We start from the raw sequence: 16,879 nt of genomic DNA on the forward strand, positions 1-16,879 counted from the left end.
ACTGATGCTTGTTTAAGCATGGACTATTTCATACACGAAAGCCCATTTGATGAAGATGATATGTGATATTAGATACTGATCATGAACACATATTTTAAAATTTTACTGCTTAATGACTGCTTTTCTTACTTATTGTATATAAAATGGATTTAAAAATCATTTTCTGAAATTATAAAAACCTCAACAAATTTTAAACAAATTCGGCTTTTTGATGGTTTTGAATGCCTTCGAGCGTTCATATTAATGTCCGTTCATAATTACGTCCGTTCATGTAATGTCCGTCCAAATAAGGTCCGATAAGGTATATAAACTGCGCCTATACGTATAAGTGACGTACGCTGCTGCAAGCTGCTGAAACTCTTTAAGTTTAATGCGTGAGACAAATTAGAATGAGGGAAGCTAGACTTCCCATAAACGTTGGATAACGTGCCGGACAACGCTCATTATATAGACCACCGTATTGCAGACTGCAGAGTTATGTCTATCTAGTTTGTTAGTTTGTTCGTTATTATTTGTAACTGCTGAATGTTTAATGTGGTGGAGTGATACCTGTCAAGTCATCACTTATTACTCAATATAATACAGTGTTCTATATATTACTCAATATACTACTATACTTCTATACTATATATTACTCAATATAATACAGTGTTCTATATATTACTCAATATACTACTATACTACTATACTATATATTACTCAATATACTACTATACTACTATACTATATATTACTCAATATACTACTATACTACTATACTATATATTACTCAATATACTACTATACTACTATACTATATATTACTCAATATACTACTATACTACTATCCTATATATTACTCAATATACTACTATACTACTATACTATATATTACTCAATATACTACTATACTACTATCCTATATATTACTCAATATACTACTATACTACTATACTATATATTACTCAATATACTACTATACTACTATACTATATATTACTCAATATACTACTATACTACTATACTATATATTACTCAATATACTACTATACTACTATACTATATATTACTCAATATACTACTATACTACTATACTATATATTACTCAATATACTACTATACTACTATCCTATATATTACTCAATATACTACTATACTACTATACTATATATTACTCAATATACTACTATACTACTATACTATATATTACTCAATATACTACTATACTACTATACTATATATTACTCAATATACTACTATACTACTATACTATATATTACTCAATATACTACTATACTACTATACTATATATTACTCAATATACTACTATACTACTATCCTATATATTACTCAATATACTACTATACTACTATACTATATATTACTCAATATACTACTATACTACTATACTATATATTACTCAATATACTACTATACTACTATACTATATATTACTCAATATACTACTATACTACTATACTATATATTACTCAATATACTACTATACTACTATCCTATATATTACTCAATATACTACTATACTACTATACTATATATTACTCAATATACTACTATACTACTATCCTATATATTACTCAATATACTACTATACTACTATACTATATATTACTCAATATACTACTATACTACTATACTATATATTACTCAATATACTACTATACTACTATACTATATATTACTCAATATACTACTATACTACTATACTATATATTACTCAATATACTACTATACTACTATACTATATATTACTCAATATACTACTATACTACTATCCTATATATTACTCAATATACTACTATACTACTATACTATATATTACTCAATATACTACTATACTACTATACTATATATTACTCAATATACTACTATACTACTATACTATATATTACTCAATATACTACTATACTACTATACTATATATTACTCAATATACTACTATACTACTATACTATATATTACTCAATATACTACTATACTACTATACTATATATTACTCAATATACTACTATACTACTATACTATATATTACTCAATATACTACTATACTACTATACTATATATTACTCAATATACTACTATACTACTATACTATATATTACTCAATATACTACTATACTACTATACTATATATTACTCAATATACTACTATACTACTATACTATATATTACTCAATATACTACTATACTACTATACTATATATTACTCAATATACTACTATACTACTATACTATATATTACTCAATATACTACTATACTACTATCCTATATATTACTCAATATACTACTATACTACTATACTATATATTACTCAATATACTACTATACTACTATACTATATATTACTCAATATACTACTATACTACTATACTATATATTACTCAATATACTACTATACTACTATACTATATATTACTCAATATACTACTATACTACTATACTATATATTACTCAATATACTACTATACTACTATACTATATATTACTCAATATACTACTATACTACTATACTATATATTACTCAATATACTACTATACTACTATACTATATATTACTCAATATACTACTATACTACTATACTATATATTACTCAATATACTACTATACTACTATACTATATATTACTCAATATACTACTATACTACTATCCTATATATTACTCAATATACTACTATACTACTATACTATATATTACTCAATATACTACTATACTACTATACTATATATTACTCAATATACTACTATACTACTATACTATATATTACTCAATATACTACTATACTACTATACTATATATTACTCAATATACTACTATACTACTATACTATATATTACTCAATATACTACTATACTACTATACTATATATTACTCAATATACTACTATACTACTATACTATATATTACTCAATATACTACTATACTACTATACTATATATTACTCAATATACTACTATACTACTATACTATATATTACTCAATATACTACTATACTACTATACTATATATTACTCAATATACTACTATACTACTATACTATATATTACTCAATATACTACTATACTACTATACTATATATTACTCAATATACTACTATACTACTATACTATATATTACTCAATATACTACTATACTACTATACTATATATTACTCAATATACTACTATACTACTATACTATATATTACTCAATATACTACTATACTACTATACTATATATTACTCAATATACTACTATACTACTATACTATATATTACTCAATATACTACTATACTACTATACTATATATTACTCAATATACTACTATACTACTATACTATATATTACTCAATATACTACTATACTACTATACTATATATTACTCAATATACTACTATACTACTATACTATATATTACTCAATATACTACTATACTACTATACTATATATTACTCAATATACTACTATACTACTATACTATATATTACTCAATATACTACTATACTACTATACTATATATTACTCAATATACTACTATACTACTATACTATATATTACTCAATATACTACTATACTACTATACTATATATTACTCAATATACTACTATACTACTATACTATATATTACTCAATATACTACTATACTACTATACTATATATTACTCAATATACTACTATACTACTATACTATATATTACTCAATATACTACTATACTACTATACTATATATTACTCAATATACTACTATACTACTATACTATATATTACTCAATATACTACTATACTACTATACTATATATTACTCAATATACTACTATACTACTATACTATATATTACTCAATATACTACTATACTACTATACTATATATTACTCAATATACTACTATACTACTATACTATATATTACTCAATATACTACTATACTACTATCCTATATATTACTCAATATACTACTATACTACTATACTATATATTACTCAATATACTACTATACTACTATACTATATATTACTCAATATACTACTATACTACTATACTATATATTACTCAATATACTACTATACTACTATACTATATATTACTCAATATACTACTATACTACTATACTATATATTACTCAATATACTACTATACTACTATACTATATATTACTCAATATACTACTATACTACTATCCTATATATTACTCAATATACTACTATACTACTATACTATATATTACTCAATATACTACTATACTACTATCCTATATATTACTCAATATACTACTATACTACTATACTATATATTACTCAATATACTACTATACTACTATACTATATATTACTCAATATACTACTATACTACTATACTATATATTACTCAATATACTACTATACTACTATACTATATATTACTCAATATACTACTATACTACTATACTATATATTACTCAATATACTACTATACTACTATACTATATATTACTCAATATACTACTATACTACTATCCTATATATTACTCAATATACTACTATACTACTATACTATATATTACTCAATATACTACTATACTACTATACTATATATTACTCAATATACTACTATACTACTATCCTATATATTACTCAATATACTACTATACTACTATACTATATATTACTCAATATACTACTATACTACTATCCTATATATTACTCAATATACTACTATACTACTATACTATATATTACTCAATATACTACTATACTACTATACTATATATTACTCAATATACTACTATACTACTATACTATATATTACTCAATATACTACTATACTACTATACTATATATTACTCAATATACTACTATACTACTATCCTATATATTACTCAATATACTACTATACTACTATACTATATATTACTCAATATACTACTATACTACTATCCTATATATTACTCAATATACTACTATACTACTATACTATATATTACTCAATATACTACTATACTACTATACTATATATTACTCAATATAATACAGTGTTCTATATATTACTCAATATACTACTATACTACTATACTATATATTACTCAATATACTACTATACTACTATCCTATATATTACTCAATATACTACTATACTACTATACTATATATTACTCAATATACTACTATACTACTATACTATATATTACTCAATATAATACAGTGTTCTATATATTACTCAATATACTACTATACTACTATAGTATATATTACTCAATATACTACTATACTACTATACTATATATTACTCAATATACTACTATACTACTATACTATATATTACTCAATATACTACTATACTACTATACTATATATTACTCAATATACTACTATACTACTATACTATATATTACTCAATATACTACTATACTACTATACTATATATTACTCAATATACTACTATACTACTATACTATATATTACTCAATATAATACAGTGTTCTATATATTACTCAATATACTACTATACTACTATACTATATATTACTCAATATACTACTATACTACTATACTATATATTACTCAATATAATACAGTGTTCTATATATTACTCAATATACTACTATACTACTATACTATATATTACTCAATATACTACTATACTACTATACTATATATTACTCAATATACTACTATACTACTATACTATATATTACTCAATATACTACTATACTACTATACTATATATTACTCAATATACTACTATACTACTATACTATATATTACTCAATATACTACTATACTACTATACTATATATTACTCAATATACTACTATACTACTATACTATATATTACTCAATATACTACTATACTACTATACTATATATTACTCAATATACTACTATACTACTATCCTATATATTACTCAATATACTACTATACTACTATACTATATATTACTCAATATACTACTATACTACTATACTATATATTACTCAATATAATACAGTGTTCTATATATTACTCAATATACTACTATACTACTATAGTATATATTACTCAATATACTACTATACTACTATACTATATATTACTCAATATACTACTATACTACTATACTATATATTACTCAATATACTACTATACTACTATACTATATATTACTCAATATACTACTATACTACTATACTATATATTACTCAATATACTACTATACTACTATACTATATATTACTCAATATACTACTATACTACTATACTATATATTACTCAATATACTACTATACTACTATACTATATATTACTCAATATACTACTATACTACTATACTATATATTACTCAATATACTACTATACTACTATACTATATATTACTCAATATACTACTATACTACTATACTATATATTACTCAATATACTACTATACTACTATACTATATATTACTCAATATACTACTATACTACTATACTATATATTACTCAATATACTACTATACTACTATACTATATATTACTCAATATACTACTATACTACTATACTATATATTACTCAATATACTACTATACTACTATACTATATATTACTCAATACTACTACTACTTACTATATATTACTCAATATACTACTATACTACTATACTATATATTACTCAATATACTACTATACTACTATACTATATATTACTCAATATACTACTATACTACTATACTATATATTACTCAATATACTACTATACTACTATACTATATATTACTCAATATACTACTATACTACTATACTATATATTACTCAATATACTACTATACTACTATACTATATATTACTCAATATACTACTATACTACTATACTATATATTACTCAATATACTACTATACTACTATACTATATATTACTCAATATACTACTATACTACTATACTATATATTACTCAATATACTACTATACTACTATCCTATATATTACTCAATATACTACTATACTACTATACTATATATTACTCAATATACTACTATACTACTATACTATATATTACTCAATATACTACTATACTACTATCCTATATATTACTCAATATACTACTATACTACTATACTATATATTACTCAATATACTACTATACTACTATCCTATATATTACTCAATATACTACTATACTACTATACTATATATTACTCAATATACTACTATACTACTATACTATATATTACTCAATATACTACTATACTACTATACTATATATTACTCAATATACTACTATACTACTATACTATATATTACTCAATATACTTCGCAGAGCAACGATCTCGACGGATTGACATCGTCAATCAACTATACTATATATTACTCAATATTAGACATAAACAATGAATACACTGATTATTGCCCGTAACCCGCCACCTTTATATTTAATTAGAGAATTATTTATTTATTTATATTTGAATAATAATATTAGACATTAGTAACACTCCTCTTTTCTAACACAGTTGTTAGAGTCAATGTTAACGGAGCGCTATCAGCTCAGTTTCTGAGTCTGCTGGGCGCTTTTCAGGGTGACTGCCTTTCTGGGTGTCTGTTTACACTTGTACTTGCAGGTGCACTATCTGGGTGTCTGTTTACACTTGCAGGTGCACTATCTGGGTGTCTGTTTACATTTGCAGGTGCACTATCTGGGTGTCTGTTTACACTTGTACTTGCAGGTGCACTATCTGGGTGTCTGTTTACATTTGTACTTGCAGGTGCACTATCTGGGTGTCTGTTTACACTTGCAGGTGCACTATCTGGGTGTCTGTTTACACTTGTACTTGCAGGTGCACTATCTGGGTGTCTGTTTACACTTGTACTGAACATCCTCGCATACTACAATGGGCAGGCCAGATCCACCCATCACTAGTCGAGGCCTTCCCCTTGACACTGAGTGTGCAGATGATGTCGACTTCAATGATGGAGATGACGATAACCTGAAGCGCATTTTTCCTGCGGCAACTTATGTGCTGAAGCGTTCTATAATAATTGTTTTTATGCTTTTATGAACTGCGATATTATGCACATTTTACTTCATATTACTTCATGTTTAAACCTCCTTTCCTGCATCATTTTACACAAGGCCGGAGTGCACCTTATCTTCACACCACGATTCATGCTGTTTCATACTTTACACCTTCGTCGTTTTTCAATTGAGAGGAATAAATGTTACGAAGGGCACTTATTTCTATACTATTTTACAGTCGATCCCAGCTTTTCTCATGACCAAGTGACACCAAGCTCAGTAAGTATATTGATTCATGACGATACTGGAAACTTCTGGGGGTTACAAGTTATCGTCATGTATTATTTAACTATTTAATTATAAAAGCATGAAGACCTTATGGCTTATAGTATTCCGTAACGACTGCAATGACCTTCGGATTGCAGGTTGCATGTCTAGGTTCCTTTTATTATGTCGAGGGGAAAAAGATGCATGAGACCACCTACTCCACGATGGCATCTGATAATAATTAACTATCACTCCTTAAATTCCAAAATCAAGCGGAAAAGAGGTGTTGTGACGCGCAAAGATAATACTTTATTCGCATTTATGTCGCGAGGAGACGGCGCCAGAAAGATAAACCAGGAGATGGTCGGTTTTTGGCGTGGTCTAATGTAACCCAAATTATGTATTTATTTAGTTACTTTACCTTGAGCTTGACTAAGAATAACTCTTATTTCATTCAGCATAAACTTTGATAAAATAACAGATTTTGTTGGTGCTAGGATTGCAGTACAAGCTTCTTTTTTTCAACTAATCAAGTCAGGCTGTGCGAAAAACCATCGCTTTCCTAAATCGTACCACAAACAAAATCTGTTCGAATTATCTGTACAACATTCTCAATTCTTAAAATATTTCTCAATCCCTAATTACATTTATTATCCTCAGCAGCTTGCAAGCGAAATTAACAAATCATATCAAAGATACCATATCAGAATACCTACCTATTGATTAAATAATTAATACAACTTGTTAAACAATTGGTTCTTTATATTTTGTATTATACACTTTCTCATAGATAAAGGTTAAAAGCAAGTTTCGACAAAACTCTCAGCAAAATTTATTTACACAGGAGAAATCAAAAAATAAACAAAATGGCGTGAATATGGTTTGAACATTTTTACAAAAGCAAAGTCTCCCATAGAAATAAAACAGTCCATTTAACTTTCCAATTAATCACCCAATTAATTGCTCCTTCATAATATTTCCCATCTATATTACAAATTAAAGACTGTGCTCATCTTCGTTTTCGTCTCGATTACTTCCCATTTCTACGTCCGTGTGCCATTTATCGGTACGTTCCTGCATTTCGTTACATGCTGCTCTGATTTCTTGTTGCGTGAACCGCTTTCTGATCAAATATATCCATCTTATACATGTTATATTGCAACCGAGCAATCAGTTCACATTTTTGTGGTATCGCAACCAAAGGAAAACCAACTCTATGAAACAAGAATAATATCAAGATTGAGGACGAACCGGAAGAAAGGAATGCATAACAAGAATAATATCCAGATTGAGGACGAACCGGAAGAAAGGAATGTATAACAATAATAATATCCAGATTGAGGACGAACCGGAAGAAAGGAATGTATAACAAGAATAATATCCAGATTGAGGACGAACCGAAAGAAAGGAATGTATAACAAGAATAATATCCAGATTGAGGACGAACCGAAAGAAAGGAATGTATAACAAGAATAATATCCAGATTGAGGACGAACCGAAAGAAAGGAATGTATAACAAGAATAATATCCAGATTGAGGACGAACCGGAAGAAAGGAATGTATAACAAGAATAATATCCAGATTTAGGACGAACCGGAAGAAAGGAATGTATAACAAGAATAATATCAAGATTGAGGACGAACCGGAAGAAAGGAATGAAGTATTTCTCGTCCCATTTGCTCCATCCTGTAGCTACCTGCCCTAAATCAACATCATCTATATTCATACTCCTGCCAAACTCTACAGTTTTACTCAACATGTACTCGTCCGATCCGACTGAAATGTAAGTCACTTAAAACAAGGTCACTCAAATCAATTTCTTTAATTCTGTAAAACAAACCTGCACATTTTAAACGTTTCCCGAATCCCGTATAGTAGGGATTTTTACACGTGCACATTTAGTACGTACCTGCACGTGGGGAAGTCTGCACGTACACATTTAGTACGTACCTGCAGGTGGGGAGGTCTGCACGTGCACATTTAGAACGTACCTGCAGGTGGGGTAGTCTGCACGTGCACATTCAGTACGTACCTGCACGTGGGGAAGTCTGCACGTACACATTTAGTACGTACCTGCTGGTGGGGAGGTCTGCACGTACACATTTAGTACGTACCTGCAGCTGGGGAGGTCTGCACGTGCACATTTAGTACGTACCTGCTGGTGGGGAAGTCTGCACGTGCACATTTAGTACGTACCTGCAGGTGGGGAGGTCTGCACGTGCACATTTAGTACGTACCTGCAGGTGGGGAGGTCTGCACGTGCACATTTAGTACGTACCTGCAGGTGGGGAAGTCTGCACGTGCACAGTCAGTACGTACCTGCACGTGGGGAAGTCTGCACGTACACATTTAGTACGTACCTGCAGCTGGGGAGGTCTGCACGTGCACATTTAGTACGTACCTGCTGGTGGGGAAGTCTGCACGTGCACATTTAGTACGTACCTGCAGGTGGGGAGGTCTGCACGTGCACATTTAGTACGTACCTGCAGGTGGGGAAGTCTGCACGTGCACATTTAGTACGTACCTGCAGGTGGGGAGGTCTGCACGTGTACGTACTCCCCTTCCTCCCCAGTCAGAGAGAAGACAGTATCGTCTGAACTCTGCAGGTTCTGCCGGTCTTCACTCTCTAGACGGGTCCGTCCCGTCTGTCTGTCTGTCCAGTATTGTACTAACTGAAGTTAAAAGTGGGTTATAAGTTTATTCTACTACTAGAGTATATTAAGTATATTGAGTTAAAAGTGGGTTATAAGTTTATTCTACTACTAGAGTATAATATTAAGTATATTGAGTTAAAAGTGGGTTATAAGTTTATTCTACTACTAGAGTATATTAAGTATATTGAGTTAAAAGTGGGTTATAAGTTTATTCTACTACTAGAGTATATTGAGTATATTGAGTTAAAAGTGGGTTATAAGTTTATTCTACTACTAGAGTATATTGAGTATATTGAGTTAAAAGTGGGTTATAAGTTTATTCTACTACTAGAGTATATTGAGTATATTGAGTTAAAAGTGGGTTATAAGTTTATTCTACTACTAGAGTATATTGAGTATATTGAGTTAAAAGTGGGTTATAAGTTTATTCTACTACTACAGTATATTAAGTATATTGAGTTAAAAGTGGGTTATAAGTTTATTCTACTACTAGAGTATATTAAGTATATTGAGTTAAAAGTGGGTTATAAGTTTATTCTACTACTAGAGTATATTGAGAATATTGAGTTAAAAGTGGGTTATATACGCTAATCTAACTGCGTATAATGCGATTACACTATTAATTGCACGAGGCGCAGCCGAGTGGAAATTGATACAATAATCGCACGAGGCGAAGCCGAGTTCGATTATTAGTACAGGGAAATCCGTCTGAAAAAATCGATTTGCCGACACACAAAGCTTACAAAGGATTTTTGACGTTTTTGAGTCCTAATAGGTGTCCTTTATGGCTGACCAACTTTTCCAAACTTTTCCACGTGTCTTAAGGCCACTTTTTGCCACTTTACCACTTTTTACCACCTTTCTTGTTTGTCAAATATCTTTAGTTGTGAACATCGTAGAAAGTTGCAGATTAAACGAGGGTGTTCGTATTATCAAGAAAAAAAAATTTTGTTGAGACAATTTTTTCCTCAGATAATCAATTAATTGGATAATTATCAATTAGCTAATTAGCAAAAATTTAAAAAAATTTTATTGGCTCAAAATGATTGGAATAGCTTAAAACACGGAGAAAAGTAGTTTTTAGAAAAACTTCGAAAATTTTTCACTTACATTTTTTTTTCCAGACTTAGAAAAAAATTTCGAATTTTCGAATTTTTTTTTCGCCAAAAGTTATCAAATTGCATTAAACGTGGAGAAAAATGCTTTTAAAAAAACTTTGTGAATTTTTGTTTTCAATAATACTAAAATCACTTATATTTGTAGTTGGAGTTCAGTAAATCTCGGCAGATTTTAGTAATCAGGAATTATTAAATCGAAATAGATAAAAGGACTGAAACTGAAAAACGTTAACCACAGGATATTAGAGTTTTATAATTAATTACAGTATATCCTTATCGATTTTTACAGAAACTGCACCAAAGGTCGAGCCGATAGCCTGCTGTACTACGATAATATGTAATAAATATAAAACATCTCTGAGTCTGTACCGTCAATCGTGCTAATCTGAACCAGCCTACCTGGATTACCATCTACCTCTTCTTTTCATCAATAATTAGACCGAGTTGTGTAAGAAATGTGATTTATCATAGCTCATATTGCGTTTAGTGTGTGATGTAAGTACTTATCGAGCTATATTCAATCACAATAGTAATATACGACACAATACCTTTGTATTAAATGGCCCTTAATGCGGTATATGAAACGCTTTATACCTCGATAGACCCGGTATAGTTTATCACGAAAACGTCTACTTGGCCTCACGGCTCATTTACAGCTCGAAGAAGGCAAGAAGAGACCATGGATACCAAGGAAGAGCTAGGAAGTAGGAAACAAGTGTAAATACACCTTCCAACATCTATTGTGACTTGTTTTCTATTGTTCTGCATACCACTTCATTCGCTATGCGAGATACCTCATACCTCAAATCACCCCCATATGTCAGGGTTGGCTAAATTCAAAAAGAGTAATATACGGGCAAAGGTAAGATCTAGATACGAGCGTCGGACATGGGCAAGAGCCGTGGGGTAGTAAAGAAACGGTAATGATTATGTTGGTTTGCAATCCGGATGTTGTGAAGTAAAAAGACAGGTTCTTGCCGCAGGATATTTGGGGGCCATGATGATAAGCTCGGGATCAATGTGGGACGGATCGAAGAACATTAAAATGAGCGAGTTGACATTTTAGGCTTTCTGATGTTTTCTCGCCTTCTTCGAGCTGTCAATGAGCCATGAGGACAAGTAGAAGTTTTCGTGATACAGTAAAACCTCTCTATACCGGCCTTTCGCGGGAGAAACGAGAAGTGTACGGTATAGTCTATAGATTTATAGAAACACCCCGATAAAGAGCGTTTCATATACCGCATTAAGGGCCATATGATGTACACGTATTGTGCGATATGACTCATATTGCATTTAGTGGGTGATGTAATTATTATGAGCTATAATAAATCACATTTCTTGCACAACTCGGTCTAATTATTGATGAAAAGAAGAGGTAGTCTAGGTAAACTATAGGTAAAAATATAATATTAATCATAAGCTAAAATGTACTAATCTTTGTATTCTAAATGGGGAAAAAGAAGAAACATTGTCAGTCAGTCGAGAAAATTGTCAGTCAGGCTATATGGCAGCTTTGTGGATGTTGTGACTATGCTAGTAGTGGTCCCAGGCTTGCGACTGGAATTGCGGTGTTAAATCGATTTAATGGTATACCAACGATCCACCTCCCACTTGTTGTTTGGTACTTAGCATTAATAGTGTTAGCTGTAGCCATTTATAGCAAGAATCTTAAAACTAAAGGGGATGACAAGGAAAAGAGGGAGGAAAAAGAATAACGGAACAAACAATTAATTAAAGTATTTATAGGAGCATTAGATATTGTAATTACAAGCTTCAATAATAAATCACTGACTAAAACATCTAATTAAAATGACACTTGGTACGCTCGCCCATTTTCACTGGTCAGTCTGAACTTCGGTTTAGCACGTTGTACACTTATTCACCTAAGTTTCAGAATTTGTTCAGTTTAGCAGAGTTAGTACCCGTGTTTCAATAAATCAAAAGATATCAGGGGAGTTCTTTAATAATGTTACGGTCATCTAGAATACCGAACTTCCTGAAAACGTTATCATATTTCCTCAGACAACGTTTAATTAGATGGTAATCCAGGTAGGCTGGTTCAGATTAGCACGATTGACGGTACAGACTCAGAGATGTTTTATATTTATTACATATTATCGTAGTACAGCAGGCTATCGGCTCGACCTTTGGTGCAGTTTCTGTAAAAATCGATAAGGATATACTGTAATTAATTATAAAACTCTAATATCCTGTGGTTAACGTTTTTCAGTTTCAGTCCTTTTATCTATTTCGATTTAATAATTCCTGATTACTAAAATCTGCCGAGATTTACTGAACTCCAACTACAAATATAAGTGATTTTAGTATTCTTGAAAACAAAAATTCACAAAGTTTTTTTAAAAGCATTTTTCTCCACGTTTAATGCAATTTGATAACTTTTGGCGAAAAAAAAATTCGAAAATTCGAAATTTTTTTCTAAGTCTGGAAAAAAAAAATGTAAGTGAAAAATTTTCGAAGTTTTTCTAAAAACTACTTTTCTCCGTGTTTTAAGCTATTCCAATCATTTTGAGCCAATAAAATTTTTTAAAATTTTTGCTAATTAGGTAATTGATAATTATCCAATTAATTGATTATCTGAGGAAAAAATTGTCTCAACAAAATTTTTTCTTCTTGATAATACGAACACCCTCGTTTAATCTGCAACTTTCTACGATGTTCACAACTAAAGATATTTGACAAACAAGAAAGGTGGTAAAAAGTGGTAAAGTGGCAAAAAGTGGCCTTAAGACACGTGGAAAAGATTGGAAAAGTTGGTCAGCCATAAAGGACACCTATTAGGACTCAAAATCGTCAAAAATCCTTTGTAAGCTTTGTGTGTCGGCAAATCGATTTTTTCAGACGGATTTCCCTGTACTATATTGCAGTTATTTCACGAGGCGCAGCCGAGTGCAATAACTGGTGTAATCGTATTATACATGCAGTTAGATTCACGTATAACTCCACGCCTCTGATTTATATAACTTTGTTGTTATACAGGGTGGGCCTCAAAAGTCTACCCATTTTTATCTCTTAAAATTGTAACAGCTCGCTGAGATCTCACTAATTATTTTATTTCAGAATGGAAAAGCGCCATAACTTACGTTCTGATTAATATTTTTGATTCAAATTTTTAGAGAATGTCAATCATAATTAGACACAACTTCGTGCTAAGTTTTGTGTGAGTCTGAGCTTGTCTGACAAAGTTAGCTGCTGAGTGTGCTAGCTTTAATTTCTCACCCAGAACTGTTTACATTGGTTAATAGAAACCACCAAAAAAAATCCTGGGTAAAAAATTAAAAAACCACCGATTTATTTATGTTTTACCAATTCTATTCACCATGATACATCGCACATTCCATGTGAGAAGAACGATATAAACAAGCAGGAAGGATCATCTGTGATTGTCCTTATCAGTTAAAATATAGAGAGAATGGAATGTACGATGGATCCATGTGAATAGAATTGGTAAAACGTGAATAAATCGGTGGTTTTTTATTTTGTTACCCAGGATTTTTTTGGTGGTTTCTATTAACCAATGTTAACAGTTCTGGGTGAGAAATTCAAGCTAGCTCGCTCAGGGGCTAAATTGGTCAAATAAGCTCAGTGAAGCTCGCAATCACACAAAACTTGCCACAAAGGTTTAGCTACTTGTTATTAACATTCTGTGAAATTTAGAAGCAAAAATATTTATCAGAACATAAGTTATGCCACTTTTTGTTTTACAAATAAACCGTGAGAAATTTGCCCTGCCTCAAACTGTGTTGTGTTAATGCAATGTAAGGATTGACTTATTCCAAACACAAGGAAAGATATTGTCCTAAACTATAAATTTAAATTTATGCCCATAAGGTTAATACTCGCGACCATTGCACTAACGGTCGCCAAACTACCTCAGGTAGTTGACTTTAAGTCAATACTTGAATCAGCACCTCACAGTAGTAAAATACTCAGTTTGAATTAGGTCCTCATTTTATGAGGTGCTCTTTCTTAGTCTAATTATCTGCCTGAGCCCTGATTTACAGCATCTTTCAGGGAATCAGTGCAATTAGTTTAGTAATCGTACCTAATAAGATTTCGGTCACTCTCAAAACAGTGCAATTAGTTTTGTAATCGCACCCCCTGGAAAAAAAATCTACCAAAAACCGGTGCAATTATGGAATTAATAAATGGCCGCCAAATAGGTCAAAAGTGGAGTTATAAGTTTAATTTACTACTAGAGTATATTGAGTATATTGAGTTAAAAGTGGGTTATAAGTTTATTCTACTACTAGAGTATATCGAGTATATTGAGTTAAAAGTGGGTTATAAGTTTATTCTACTACTAGAGTATATCAAGTATATTGAGTTAAAAGTGGGTTATAAGTTTAATTTACTACTAGAGTATATTGAGTATATTGAGTTAAAAGTGGGTTATAAGTTTATTCTACTACTAGAGTATATCAAGTATATTGAGTTAAAAGTGGGTTATAAGTTTATTCTACTACTAGAGTATATCGAGTATATTGAGTTAAAAGTGGGTTATAAGTTTATTCTACTACAAGAGTATATTAAGTATATATTGAGTTAAAAGTGGGTTATAAGTTTATTCTACTACTAAAGTATATTAAGTATATTGAGTTAAAAGTGGGTTATAAGTTAATTCTACTACTAGAGTATATTGAGAATATTGAGTTTTAAATAGTTTAAATCCAGCAGACTTTGGAATCATTTCATAACATACAACAATGATTCAATAGTAAAATTGATATATAATTACAATTGTGTTGTACGTAATCAATAATCATGAGTCAGAGAGAGAGTAAGTAGTTATGCATGATGTAATACGTTGTATTGTAAAATATCACTTGTAGCTACGATTTACCTAAATTATTGCAACTTCTGTGTACTTTAAAAATGAAAATAATCAATGTAACGATAAATTA

General features: G+C 29.8%; 1 protein-coding gene across 1 annotated transcript in view; it reads right to left on the reverse strand.

Annotated features, from left to right (window-relative positions):
• Positions 1-8,636: 8,636 nt before the first annotated feature.
• Positions 8,637-16,879, reverse strand: part of LOC134811827 (sodium/hydrogen exchanger 8-like) — a 77,214-nt gene continuing 68,971 nt past the window's right edge. The window contains exons 13-15 of the mRNA XM_063818923.1: positions 10,710-10,857; positions 9,829-9,961; positions 8,637-9,308 (exon numbers count right to left, since the gene is read on the reverse strand). Of these exons, the coding sequence (XP_063674993.1) occupies positions 9,182-9,308; positions 9,829-9,961; positions 10,710-10,857 (408 nt within the window). The 3' untranslated portion in view covers positions 8,637-9,181. The remainder of the gene's footprint in view (positions 9,309-9,828; positions 9,962-10,709; positions 10,858-16,879) is intronic.

Source organism: Bolinopsis microptera, chromosome 2 (assembly GCF_026151205.1).
Source record: "Bolinopsis microptera isolate Bmic1 chromosome 2, MBARI_Bmic_1.0, whole genome shotgun sequence".
Lineage (NCBI taxonomy): Eukaryota > Metazoa > Ctenophora > Tentaculata > Lobata > Bolinopsidae > Bolinopsis > Bolinopsis microptera.